The following is a 14,367-nucleotide window of genomic DNA, read 5'->3' as shown; positions in this document are numbered from 1 at the left end:
CCTGCTGAGAATGTAACTTCCAAATCATAACAGACTTCATATAAAACTTGTCCTTTAGGATTTAGTCTAAGGGATAAGCGCTAGATGTCTTAGGATCCACACCCTGATCCTAAAACTACCTGTAACACTGGCAGTATGTTGTGATTTGTAACATTTGTGCTGAATAAAGAATCATTACACTCTATCTATCTGAGCATTTCTTTGTTGGATGAGCAAGAGCGTGGACTGAGCTGTTTTGTTTTGACACATGGCGATAGTGCAGAAGTGAATATACCCAACAGTCAGTGTGTCATTAAGAGCTGTTGACAGCGTATATAGAGAATAAAGCATATTCTTTCTATGTTTAAGCTGCCAGGTTCAATCCTCTGCATTTGCAGTTTAAAATGAAGGTTAGGAAAGTCATAGGAACATAGGAAGCTGCTTCATATTGAGTCAGACCTTTGGCTATCTTGGCCAGTATTGTCAGCTTTGATCAGCATCGGCTCTCCAGGGTTTCAGACTGGAGATTTTCCTGCCCTACCTGGATATGCTGGGGATTGAATCTGGGACCTTCTGCACGCAAAGCATGTGCTCTACTGCTGAGCTACGGTAGGCCCTTTTTCTGAAGAAGTCCTCTTCTTTAGAGCCATTACATACTAGGACAGACAGTACTGGGATCGATGGTCCATTCACTCTGGTTGATGCAAACACATGCCCAAAGAAAAGTAACTTGTCAGCAGCTGGGGTTTGTGGGACAATAATGCATTTAAAAATAAACATGGAAATAGAGTTGCTATCTGGTCATTTTTCAGCGGGCTTGATTCTTCTGTTGTGTTATATGACATTTTGATTTTAAGTTCAACTTCAGAGGTATTTAAAGTGCAATTTTAATTGGTGTATGCAAATAGTAATGACCTTCAGAGCCAACCCTACCATTAGGCAGAGTGAGGCAGCTACCTCAGGCAGCAGATGCTCAGGGATGGAGAGCAGCAGTGGAGGACAGAACTGTTCATGCCACGCCACCTCTCCTGCATCCTCTAAGCTAGCCTACTGCTCTCAGGTGCGCTGTACTTTTGCCAGTGATGAAGTAAGATTCAGCTGCCAATCCAGTTGTAACATAAAATGGGAGTGGCACCATCTTACCATTCACTTCAAGTAGTATATGTCTTGGGCTGGCCCTGTCCTATGTGCATGTGGGGGTTTTAATTCTTTGCAGGAGGAGACACACTAGCGCTGAAAGGCTAATTCACTGTATCCAAGATTATTTGGATAGAAATGTAGGTATGTATTATATATGCCCTGCTCTTCCTTCAAAGAGCACGGAGCAGGCTTCATGTGCTCCCCGGGTGTTCCCCATCTAGGCAGCAGCACTCAGGCTCAGACCCACTTAGCTTTATTATTCATTTATTTGATTTGTACCTTGCCTTTCTCCAAAGAAAGATGGCACTCAAGGCGGCATATATTTTACATATATTTATTTATACACAGAAAGACATGCATTTACATATTTAATATTTATTATTTGAAAAATTTATACCCTTTCTTCAACAGAGCTCAAAGCAGCTAACAATAAAATTAATCCAACAATTATAACAGTAAAAAAACAACAAGAAAGCAGAATAAAAAGACAGAAAATAAAAGCAGCTGCTAAAGCCAATCTCATCAAGAAAACTTCCAACAAGTTAAAACAATCCATTAAAAGAGCTTAAACACTCATGACTCAGAAGCCTTCCTAAAAAAGAAAGTTTTAACAACATGGTGGAAGGCCATAAGAGGGGGAAAGACAAACCTCCTTTGGGAAGGGAGCTCAGAGCTTGGGTGCAGGCACAGAGAAGGCTTGCGCCCTGATCCCAACTACACATACTGCTTGGGATATTGGGACACACAAGCATCTCCACTGAAGATCTCTCTAGGCAGGCAAGCTCTTATGGGAGAAAGTGGTCTTTCAATTATCTTTGTCCCAAGCCCTTCAAAGCACTTCACAATAAAATATCACAATGTAATAAAATACCATGCAAGTGTTGTTAACAACAAGGTACAAAATACAATCCAATACCTAAACAGACTATTTTCATATTGAGCAATCTAAGGAACGCAAGTGTCTTAACAGGTTAAGAAAGGATGGTCACACAGCAGCTGAAACAGATCTCTGTGGCTAGTACATGATAGAAGATACACTGCTGTAATCTGGACCAGCTGGTGTTTCCAAATTGTCTTGAAGGGCAGCCCTGTGTGAACTACATTACAGTGGACAGGTTGAGAGGTTACTACATTGTACATGACAGTGAACAGGCTCTTCGGGTGTCTCTACATTAAGGAAAACCCCCGCACCATTCTTCTTCCCGAGTCTTTCTGGGTTTATGATGGGCTCCTTTAGACAGCGAACAGTGATTTGGAATTGAAAACTTCCCCTCTTGGCAATGCTCTATATGTTCAATGAAACAGCACCATCTAGTGGCTGTATTATAGTACAACGCCAGCTTTACACACTGCCAATATAGCAGCATGAAGGTTTAATTCGGCTTATCTCCTATTTTTTAAAAGCAAGATAAAGGGGGAAAAGCACAGGTGATGCCCTGGAGGTTGACGTCATGTAAAGGACCCACAAAATTCTGTGAGTAGCCAATCATGAGCATACAATAAGTCTCTCATATAGAGAAGTTCTTTGTCTCCAGAAAAGGGTGCAGCTGTTGGCAAACCAGGCAAACTGATAAAAGGTGGCACTGACCATAGCTGATACCTGGCTATCAATAGGGTGAGCAGCACTCTCAGGCTGCAAATCTGATCCCTAAGGGAAGTTGCAACCCCATTCAGAACAGACATGTCCCCACAAATTGGGGTCAACAATGGGCTCCCTGCATCAGCATCTCCATTTTGTCTAGATAAAACCCCAGTTCATTCACCCTTATACAGTTCATAATTGACTTTAGGCAGTCATTCACAGAGGAGGTTACCATACCCACTGTAGGAAGAAAGGAGAAACAGAACTGGCTGTCACCAGCATAGTGATGATGCCATGCCCCAAATCTCCAGATGGCCTCATCCAGTGGTGTCATGTAAATGTTAAAGAGCATGGGAGGCAAGATGGAACTCTGTGGTATCCTGTAGAAACATTTCCATGGGAAAGAATTGTAGTATCCCTACACCAACTTTGGAACCTTCTCATCAGGTAGAATTGAAACCACCATGAAACAGGACAACATGAAATTATGTCCCTCCCCCCCTTCCCCCCAAATGTAGAAAGTCCAAAAGGGTACCATGGTTGATGGTATTGAAAGTTACCAAGAGATCCAAAATAATTCCTTTTTTTGACTTCTGATATATGCCATCTGTCAAGGTGACCAAGGCCATCTGCATCCTCATCTGGAATCCATGAGATCCATTTCAGCCTCAAGTTGATAAACCAGTGCCTCCTTAACCACCTTAGACATGGATCTACAGTTATCTGCATGAGGGGGCTGAGGGAAGTTTTTGTCCAGCAACAACTTTACAACTTTTTTTGATCAGTTGGAACTACTTCTTGCTTCATAGCCAATATAAGCTTCGGCTATTGGGCAGTAAGGTAAAGGTAAAGGTGTCCCCAACCAGTCGTGTCCGACTCTAGGGTGCGGTGCTCATCCCCGTTTCTAAGCCGAAGAGCCAACGCTGTCCGAAGATGCTTCCGTGGTCATGTGGCCGGTATGACTGAACACTGAGGTGCACGGAACACTGTTACCTTTCCCGCCGAGGCGGTACCTATTTATCTACTTGCAATTTCTTGCTTTCGAACTGCTAGGTTGGCAGAAGCCGGGACTGAAGACGGGAGCTCACTCCGTCACGCAGCACTCGGGTCTCGAACTGCTGACCTTCCAGTCTGCAGTTCAGCGTCTTAACCACTAAGCCACCACGGCCCCTCATTGGGCAGTATAGGAACGAAATAAATACGTACATATATATATATATATATATATATATATATATATATACATACATACATAAAATAGCCAATTTAACAGCCTTCACCAGCTGGGAAGGGTTCAAGTAGACACACTGAAGCATATTTTGCTCCAAGTGCTTTGTCCACATCGTCAAATGTCAATAATGAAAATTCACCCAGCACAATAGGACAAGAGGAGGCTTTGGACACCTCTGTATTCAGTATATCATCCAACTACACAACAACTCTGCTGTAGCTTTAGCAGTAAAACTCTGTCACGTGCTTTCAGACAATATTGACATGAACTCTGTTTTCAGGTCAGTCTCCAAAGGAATGAACAGGAAAACTGGTAACTTGTTAAAGGATTTCCTTTTGTAAGCTCAGTGACGTAATGTTTTCCATGACACTGACATTTTCACTTAACAGATGCAGTTGCTAGGATGACGATTAACCGGGACAGAAATATATCCTTGTATAATAGAATACAGAATTTTTGCTTAAGCTAATATGTAAAAAATAATGAAAAATCTGCACATGCAATTCTCGTGACATGGATGAAGTTATTTTAATGTGGGAAATGATTGTTTGCAGGTCAGGGCCACGGTGCTTGGTAAAATATTTTTTTAAAGACTAATTTAGTAGGCTCATTTGTTTCTTAGACTCTTTAACCTTGCTTTCCACTATATGAACAATTGGACATGGATAGAGTCCAACTCATTTTCACATAAAAGGTCATCAAATACCACAATTTGTATGACATACATTCATGACTTTTGACAAGATATAAACATGAACTGACAGGTAAAGTTCCACCAAATCTTAATATCAGTGGCATGATATTAGATTTGGATCTGGGAGATATAGACTGAAGTCCACCTCTGCCCATGGACTCACAGGCGGCGTTGGGTAAGGCACTCTCAGGCTTAGTTTTTCTCTGTAAAACATAGGAATAACATAGGAAGCTGCCCTATATGGAGTCAGACCAGTCCATCGAACTCAGTATTGTCTCTGGTTACGCTTTATGGCCCTCTGGGATTTTAGACAGGTCTTTCCCAACCCTACCTGGAGAGGCCAAGGATTGAACCTGGGACCTTTTGTATGCAAAGCATGTGCTCTATGACTGAGCTACAGCGTGGTGGTGTTATGTGGATAAATAAAGATTGTAAGAAGTATATTAGCTGTTAAAACTGTTTTATTAGTAGTATAACTTTTTTGTATAATTGGACTGATGCCATGGTTTTGTTTTTTCTTCTGTTCTAGGAATCAGGAGCTTAAAGAACTTGGGGAACTTGCTCCACATTGGGACAATATGCGTAAAAGTGTTATTTCACACTGTGACCAAATGTTGACCCTCTACCAGGATATGCTTGCAGAACTTGGGAAGTATACAGGTAAGAAAATATCCTTGCTCAATAGCTGAAGTAATGACTCTTTGCATTTTCATTCAAGGTAGATATGTCACGAAGGCCCTGTTCAGTTGACATCCCCCCCCACACACACTGCTGGAGAGATCAGGAATATACTTTGGACATGCCTGCACCCCCTCCCCCCTCCTTATGAGGAGAAGTGAATGACTGAACAAGGAGCCCCTTACTTATTTGAATGTTGGATCTCCCAGATCCTGGAAGATAAAGCTCAGATAAATAGAGGGCCACTCACTTTTCTCCCCTAAAAAAAATCTAGTCCCGGTCATTGCTTAGGTACAGTCCTGGACATTAGGGTAGCAGAAATATTGTCAGAACAAGGCTGTTGAAAGCAGATGAAATTATCACAGTTATGGGTCATCTGCAGGTTCTCTGGAACATCTCACAAACTACGCAAAGTAGCTTGCACATAAATACAATTCCGTTTCATGACTTGGAAGGAAAGGGTAATACTCAGCTGTGGAATTTTCTTCCTGCATTACAAAAGTATTCTGATTTAATTCTCTGGAAGCTCTTAATTTGCAGGATTGGCATTTATACTGTCCTACAACCTTGATTGTTAACTTTTTGAGTTTTTAGAAAGGGAAAGTGGCTTCAATGGTTTGCATCAGCCAAGCCTTTCTCTCTTCCCTCCTTGTTCAAGGTGAAGCAAGTGACAACTAGAGAATGTCACATTTCCAGAGTCTGAGCCTAGCTGTTGCAGGTTCAGAAGTTTCAGTGCAGTCATTACAAATAGGAATCAGGCAAAAGGCAAGGTCTCAACAATCCAGGCCACAGGCAACAAGGTTCCAGGGCAACACAGCAGACAAGGAGCGGGCAGAAGGAGACACAAGAGTTCAGTCCAGGTGTACGCACACTAGGAATCCATCAAGAAAGCAGTCTGGAGTCAAGGGTCAGGATCCAATGGTGCCCTTGTACAGGTGGCCAGGTCTGCCCATCCTGGTGTTCACACAGCCCCTACTGCTGGTAGCCACGATATAGTGCTTCCAGGGGCAAGCCCAGAAACAAGCAGAGATACTCATTTCTGAAAAGGACAGGTCACACCCCTTCCAGAAACAAGTTTTTCCACTCATTTCAGGGCTTGCCCCGGAAGTGCTACATCGCAGCTGTCAGCGGTAGGGACCAGGCACCATGACAGCTGTGCATGCACCAGGACCAGTGGACCTGGCCACCTGCACAAGGGCACTATTGGGTGCTTCCCAAGGGAAACTGGATTCAGGAAAGTATAATCAACACTGTTTCCAGCAACTCTCTTGGCCTTACACTGCTGTTTTTATGCAGAGGCTGTCATAGCCACACCCAAGCCTCAGCTGTCAGCTGTTAGTGACTGCAGCTGAAAAGGTCCTTCTTGTGAGCAAAGCTCTTACATTACAAGTAGACCTTGTGTCACAAGGAGGCCTCTGACTTAGTTTATCAATCCTTCTGAGTTTCATCTTTTCAGGTGGCGCCTCTCCCAAGGGCTTGGGGGTTTCTCTGGCCCCACCGCTGAGGCAGAGTCCTTGTTCTCCACAGGTGATGTCCTCATGGTAGACCCCCCTGAGGGTCTGGGCTCCTTCTGGTCTACTGGCAGATCTTGGGCATTGCTGGTGGCGGGTGGTTCCTGGTCCTCTAGGTCTTCCTCCTCCAAGGAGTCTTCCAGCAGGGGCATGACAGAGAGAGGGTGTTTCTGGCTGTAGCACCCCATCTACAGAGCCCCAGAGAGGCTTTCCTGGCACCATTATTGCTTTCTTTTAGGCTCAAGCAAGATTATCCGAGATTATTCTCCCAGACTCTTAAACTATTGTAGATGTGTAAAATCTTACCATCTGCTCTGTTTTTATCTTCTGCCAAAGGCTGAAGTGGTTTGCTAGGAGGAATCTTCCAGTCACTGTAGTGTTACCTTTAGGATCCTGGAGGCAGTGGTGGAGGGGTGGAGTGTGATGACTAACACCATATAAGTGCCTGGTTGCTGAGTGGATGTTCACCCCAATGCATTAGTCTGCACCTCTGCTGGGATGATCGCTCAGTAATTGTGTGCTTTCACCGCAGTTTCATGGTCCCTGAAGGTAACAGTGGGAAGGTCCCTTGCCCTTCTATTGCTATGCTATGGTGATCGGTGGATTTGCCAAGCTAACTCCCTTAATGGTTGCCACTGAATGGCATGGATGCAGTCATAGAGATTTTTAGTCGAGATGAGACTCACTTTTGATTTTACAGTTGACTGCTTAGCCCAGGGATACGGAGCCCATGACCCTTCAGATGTTGCTGGATTACAGCTTTTAACATCCTTGACTATGGGCCATGCTGTCTGGTGTTGATGAAAGTGTGAGTCCAGCAATATCTAGAGGGCCACAGGTTCCCCATCCCCATTCTAGCCCATAAAATTGCAAGCTTTGTTGAATAACTGTGCTCTAGTATCACAAAGTCACAGGAAAGAATTGGGATATTCAAAACATTTGTTTTGTAAAAGTTATCATGTAAAAGAAGTCATCCAGCAACCAATCCGCAGGTTTCTGTTCTTTTGTGATGGAGACATTGCCTATTCCATGCCAGGGAGCCACAGAGCTTATGGGACTCCCCTTCTGTCACTAGACAGCTGCTGCAAGTTTCCACCATTGACCCAGCAGAATAACACTGTTTCTTACACAGAGTGGGTTGTGAGTGCATCATCTCTACACATTAAGTAGCTGTAGACTTTTCTGCTGAAATGAGGCTGTTGGTTGTAATCCAGCAACCCCTCACAGGCACAGCACTTCTGATGGGCTGAGCATGTGAGGAGCTGATAGATTTCCCCAATTCTTTTCTAAGGGTGCTTCCAGGCAGTAGCTTCCTTAGTGACTGAGGACCTGACCCAAGAAAAGTACTTAGTAGCATGGAGTTCTGCTGCTATCATCCCTGGTTTTGCTCCACAGTTGCTGGGCATAATCTATTTGCAGTTGTATCAAACATGATCCCATCTGGATTGCAAGCTTCAGGCATGCTGATTAAGTATGCCACACGTTTGCAAAGCTCTCTGGGGGACAAACTAGATGATAAGTTGAGTGTGTGATTGCATTTCATGTAGGGCAATTGAAATGTAGGACCATGGGGAGAAGGAATTTAATGGAAATACCCACCCCTTGCACTGCTATTTATCATGGAGGGGAAGCTGCCTTTGGTGTCAATGTCAGTTGCCTTCCTGGGTTGGAATAGCAGCTGCGTGGGCAGTTTTCATCAGGACCACAGCACAGAGGAAAGGATTATATTTACCCTTCGGAGGCACCACCATGTGAATCCTGATCAAGCCCTCCCAGGAGGCTGCTATTTAAAAACAAAATCCCTCAGACACATTAAATTCAGTCTCGTATTTAATGCATTGTTTGGCCCTGGAATTGTTGAGCAACTAGCGCATACAAATAATACAATGTATTTCTGCATAAAATGTTGCACACATATTGTTCCTTAGTAAACTATGTACTCCACTAGTCTTAGTAGTTCCATATTTAGCAGAACCCAATTTTTCCATGCATTTATTTCTTTGTGTGTGTATGTGTGTGCATGCATGTGTGTATCTATCTAAGCACTACTGTAGTCTTCCCTAAGCTGGCTGGGGGAATCTGGGACATGTAGTCCAACACATCTGAAGGGGCACACCAGGTTCCTTTGTATCCAAGGAACTCAGAGTTGCATCCTTGGAGTTCTCAGGTGATCCCAGGTACTTCTAGCCAAGCCCAGACCTACTTTGCTTCAGAGATAGAATTGCATCATTTAAGTAGCTCCCATCTGGGATGTAAGAAAGCTACAGGAATTCAGTACTAGAAATTATATTTGCTCTAACTAAATATGTAGGTCACAAAGCCATTTCCGTTCTTTTTCTAGATGGGTTTAAAAGCTTAGAATCAGCTTGTGTCACTAAAGCACATCATTACAAATGTAAATTGTTTTCCATGGATTTGCTGGAAGACTCATTAAATGTGTTGTGTTTACTCATCCCCCCACCCCACCCTACAAGCTTTTTAAAGCACAGATGTGCATGCACACAGGCATTCGGCTTTACAGAACTCTGCTTGCACATGGTTTTCTCTGGACAGCCCAGTTCTGTAGGAGCCTGCAGAAGGCTGTTGCTGCAACCATACATGCACTGATTGTTGTTGTTCAGTCGTTCAGTCGTGTCCGACTCTTCGTGACCCCATGGACCATAGCACGCCAGGCCTTCCTGTCCTGCGCTCTCTCCCGGAGCGTGCTCAAGTTCATATTCATTGCATCCGTGATGCTATCTAGCCATCTCATCCTCTGCCGTCCCCTTCTCCTTTTGCCTTCAGTCTTTCCCAGCATCAGGGTCTTTTCCAGGGAGTTTTCTCTTCGCATTAGGTGGCCAAAATATTGGAGCTTCAGCTTCATTATCTGTCCTTCCAATGAGCACTCAGGGTTGATTTCCTTTAGGATGGACTGATTTTACCTCCTTGCAGTCCAGGGGACTCGTAAGAGTCTTCTCCAGCACCACAGTTCGAAAGCATCAATTCTTCGGCGCTCAGCCTTCCTTATAGTCCAGCTCTCACAGCCATACATTACTACTGGGAAAACCATAGCTTTGATTAGACGGACCTTTGTCGGCAAGGTGATGTCTCTGCTTCTTACTATGCTGTCTAGGTTTGCCATAGCTTTCCTCCCAAGGAGCAAGCATCTTTTAATTTCATGGCTGCAGTCACCGTCTGCGGTGATCTTGGAGCCCAAGAAAGTAAAATCTGTCACTGCTTCCATTTCTTCCCCTTCTATATGCCAGGAAGTGATGGGGCCAGATGCCATGATCTTCGTTTTTTTAATGTTGAGTTTCAAACCAGCTTTTGCACTCTCCTCTTTCACCCTCAACAAAAGGCTCTTTAGATCCTCTTCGCTCTCTGCCATTAGGGTGGTATCGTCTGCATATCGGAGGTTGTTGATAATTCTCCCACCAATCTTAATTCCGACCTCTGATTCATAAGTTAAATAAGCAGGGTGACAATATGCAGCCTTGTCGTACTCCTTTCCCAATTTTGAACCAATTGGTTGTTCCATGTCTGGTTCTTACTGTTGCTTCTTGACCCTCGTACAGGTTTCTCAGGAGACAGGTAAGGTGGTCTGGTACTCCCATCACTTTAAGAATTTGCCACAGTTTGTTGTGATCCACACAATCAAAGGCTTTAGCGTAGTCAATGAAGCAGAAATAGACGTTTTTCTGGAATTCTCTTGCTTTCTCCATGATGCAGGGAATGTTGGCGATTTGATCTCTAGTTCCTCTGCCTCTTCGAAACCCAGCTTGTACTTCCGGTAGTTCTCGGTTCGCATACTGCTGAAGCCTAGCTTGTAGGATTTTGAGCATCACCTTGCTGGCATGTGAAATGAGCGCAATTGTGCGGTAGTTTGAACACTCTTTGGCGTTGCCCTTCTTTGGAATTGGAATGTAAACTGACCTTTTCCAGTCTTGTGGCCACTGTTGAGTATTCCAGATTTGTTGGCATATTGAATGCAGCACTTTAACAGCATCATCTTTTAGGATTTTAAATAGCTCAGCTGGAATACTGTCATCTCCGCTAGCTTTATTGTTACTAATGCTTCCTAAGGCCCACTTGACTTCACTCTCTAGGATGTCCGACTCAAGTTCAGTGACCGTACTATCATGGCTATCAGGGACATTCAGATCTTTCCTGTATAGTTCTTCTGTGTATTCGTGCCACCTCTTCTTAATCTCATCTGCTTCTGTGAGGTCCCTGCCTTCTTTGTCCTTTATCATGCCCATCTTTGCACAAAACGTTCCCTTGAGATCTCTAATTTTCTTGAAGAGATCTCTAGTCTTTCCCATTCTGTTGTTTTCCTCGATTTCTTTGCATTGTTCACTTAAGAAGGCCTTCTTGTCTCTCCTTGCTATTCTCTGGAACTCTGCATTCAGTTGGGTATATCTTCCCCTTTCTCCCTTGCTTTTTGCTTCCCTTCTTTCGTGAGCTACTTGTAAAGCCTCATCAGACAGCCACTTTGCTTTCTTGCATTTCTTTTTCTTTGGGATGGATTGAGTTGCTGCCTCCTGAACAATGTTACGGACCTCTGTCCATAGATCCTCATGGCACTCTGTCTGTCAGGTCTAATCCCTGAAATCTATTCCTCACCTCCACTGTATATTCATCAGGGATATGATTTAGGTCATACCGGAATGCTTTAGTGGTTTTCCCGACGTTCTTCAATTTAAGCCGAAATTTTGCAAGAAGCAGCTCATGATCTGAGCCACAGTCAGCTCCAGGTCTTGTTTTTACTGATTGTATGGAGCTTCTCCATCTTTGGCTGCAAAGGACATAATCAATCTGATTTCGATATTGACCATCTGGTGATGTCCATGTGTAGAGTCGCCTCTTGTGCTGTTGGAAAAGAGTGTTTGCTATGATCAGCATGTTCTCTTGGCAAAACTCTATTAGCTTTTGTCCTGCTTCATTTTGTACACCAAGGCCATGCCTGCCTGTTATCCCGGTGATTTCTTGACTTCCTACTTTAGCATTCCAATCCCCTATGATGAAGAGGACGTTTTTTTTTGGTGTTAGTTCTAGAAGGTGTTGTAGGTCTTCATAGAACTGATCAACCTCAGCTTCTTCGGCCTCAGTGGTTGGGGCATAGACTTGAATTACTGTGATGTTGAATGGTTTGCCTTGGATTCGTACTGAGATCATTCTATCATTTTTAAGATTGTACCCCAGTACTGCTTTTCCCACCCTTTTGTTGACTATGAGTGCTACTCCATTTCTTCTAAGGGATTCTTGCCCACAATAGTAGATATGATGGTCACCTGAATTAAATTCGCCCATGCCTGTCCATTTTAGTTCGCTGATTCCCAAGATGTCGATGTTCAATCTTGCCATCTCATGTTTGACCACCTCCAGCTTACCTTGATTCATTGATCTGACATTCCAGGTTCCTAAACAATATTGTTCTTTACAGCATCGGATTTTCTTTTCACCACCAGACACATCCACAGCTGAGTGTCCTTTCGGCTTTGGCCCAGCCGCTTCACTCTTTCTGGCGCTACTTGGAAATACCCTCTGCTCTTCCCCAGTAGCATATTGGACACCTTCCGACCTGAGGGGCTCATCTTCCGGCGTCATATCTTTTAGCCTTGTGATACGTTCCATGGGGTTTTCTTGGCAAGAATACTGGAGTGGGTTGCCATTTCCTTCTCCAGTGGACCACATTTTGTCAGAACTCTCTGCCATGACCTGTCCGTCTTGGGTGGCCCTGCACGGCATAGCTTATGGCTTCACTGAGTTACGCAAGCCCCTTCGCCACAACAAGGCAGTGATCCATGAAGGGGACATGCACTGATACTTGATAGCTTTTTCTCTATATGAAGTCACACCAGACGTGTCTATGATATATGATAGCCTGATACCTGCTATGTAAACCTTATATTCAGTGAGCTTTTGCTAACTGCCCCGTCCCCTTCCCTTTGTACATGTGTATAAGTCTTATGTACATCTCGGCTTATTAAGATGAGATTTGTATGCCTGAATCAGGCCATATTAGGGCGTAGCATATCTTTGTTGTTTTGTGTTCACTCATGCTTGGTGGGAGCTGTTTGGACTCTGGGCTTTGGTAACTGGCACATTGTAGAGACTAAGAGTACGACCCAGATTTCAAACAGACCTGCTAGCTACCAATAAGCAAGCCACTGATTTAACAAATTTATATCCTATCAGTATAAAAGTTTCCAATATCATTATAACAAAACCTCAGCCCCCTGACTGTAACATGAGGACAGTAACACTGTCATACCTTAAATGACTATTGTATAGGTTATTTAGATAATGTATATAATGTGTAAATTGCTACTAATAATTAATTATAATATTAATCATAATATATAATGATGATGCTTTGGCAGTCAGTCCTCCATATTTCGTGGTGGTGCCAATGCAAGGGGGTAGTCCCTGGTCCTGTCAGAGTGGATAACATTCTACTTAATGTCACCACTCTCCTGTCCTCCCCTACCACATCTCCTCTCAACCCCCATCTGACTCATGCAAGTCTTTGCACAAATTGTACCATTTGGAGGACTGCGTCAGACATCATAGAATTCTGCTGGTGAAAGTTCTTCCTAGTAGAAAGCAGTATAGAAAGAGTGTGCAAGTCATCCTGGATTGATTTATGGATATTTATAAAGCACCCTTCATCAAAAGGTGTCAGGGCAGTGAATAATAAATACGTAATAAAAATAATAAAATACAATCATAAAACAATACAGGGTAGTAAAATACCATTTATATCATTCACATACATGTACATTTTGCTGCACAGACAACTACTGAGAATCCATAATCGCCACAGCTTCCTTGTGTCTGTAGAAACGGGGGGATTGGATCCTCAGAACCACAAGTGGAAGAATACTTGCAGAAGGGGACTTTCCTGCTGCCTCCTCCCTGCTGCCCTCAAAAAGCTTCTCCTGAGCATCATAGAATCCTCTGGAAGAGAGTGAGATGGGGCATCAGGAGCTGCTGGGGGAATAGGAAATTCTGTAGATACTGGGCAGAGTTCTACTCATGGAATGAGCCTCTGCTGGATTTTGGCTGATAAGCAGGCCCTTCTCCACCAGATCCCACATCCCATCCCACCCCACCCTGTTCCAGAGGATCTCAGGAACCCCAGGAGTAGTTTATCAGGGGGTTGCAGTGGGGAAAATGGGGAGGAGAAAATCCCCTTCTGCAAGTTTCTATGTGCTCAGAGTTCACAGGATCCAACCCAGGAAAACGTGTCTGTGCGTGTGCGCGCGCGTGCGCGCGCATGATCATCACACACAGATTTTGTGTTCATTTTTACCCAGAAGTGCGTTCTATAAAGGTATTTAGTAGGATGTGGAACTGTTCCTGAGATATTCACTAGTTCTCTGCCTTAGTATATTTAGTACACACACAAACATATAAATGCAATAAAGTTAAACTCTGGCATCACGCTGTGGACAGATTTTTAAAACATCTATCAGTAAGTAGGCAGGGTAGGACACAAACATTAATTTGTTCTGTGAATTAAAAGCTGCTTTGTTGTCTGCCTTTGCAGTACATGCTGATGGAGATGGCA

General features: G+C 43.8%; 1 protein-coding gene across 3 annotated transcripts in view; it reads left to right on the top strand.

The window, feature by feature from the left end:
• The window catches only part of INPP4B (inositol polyphosphate-4-phosphatase type II B), a 436,581-nt gene that overhangs the window by 304,953 nt on the left and 117,261 nt on the right, over positions 1-14,367 (top strand). For all 3 annotated transcript variants that reach the window (XM_084856160.1, XM_084856159.1, XM_084856161.1), the window contains exon 12: positions 5,156-5,286. In XM_084856160.1, the coding sequence (XP_084712286.1) occupies positions 5,156-5,286 (131 nt within the window). The remainder of the gene's footprint in view (positions 1-5,155; positions 5,287-14,367) is intronic.

Source organism: Heloderma suspectum, chromosome 5, assembly GCF_057233095.1.
Source record: "Heloderma suspectum isolate Gila_16-S chromosome 5, 16-S_ref, whole genome shotgun sequence".
NCBI classification, from domain to species: domain Eukaryota; kingdom Metazoa; phylum Chordata; class Lepidosauria; order Squamata; family Helodermatidae; genus Heloderma; species Heloderma suspectum.
This window is presented reverse-complemented; position numbering and strand designations above follow the sequence as displayed.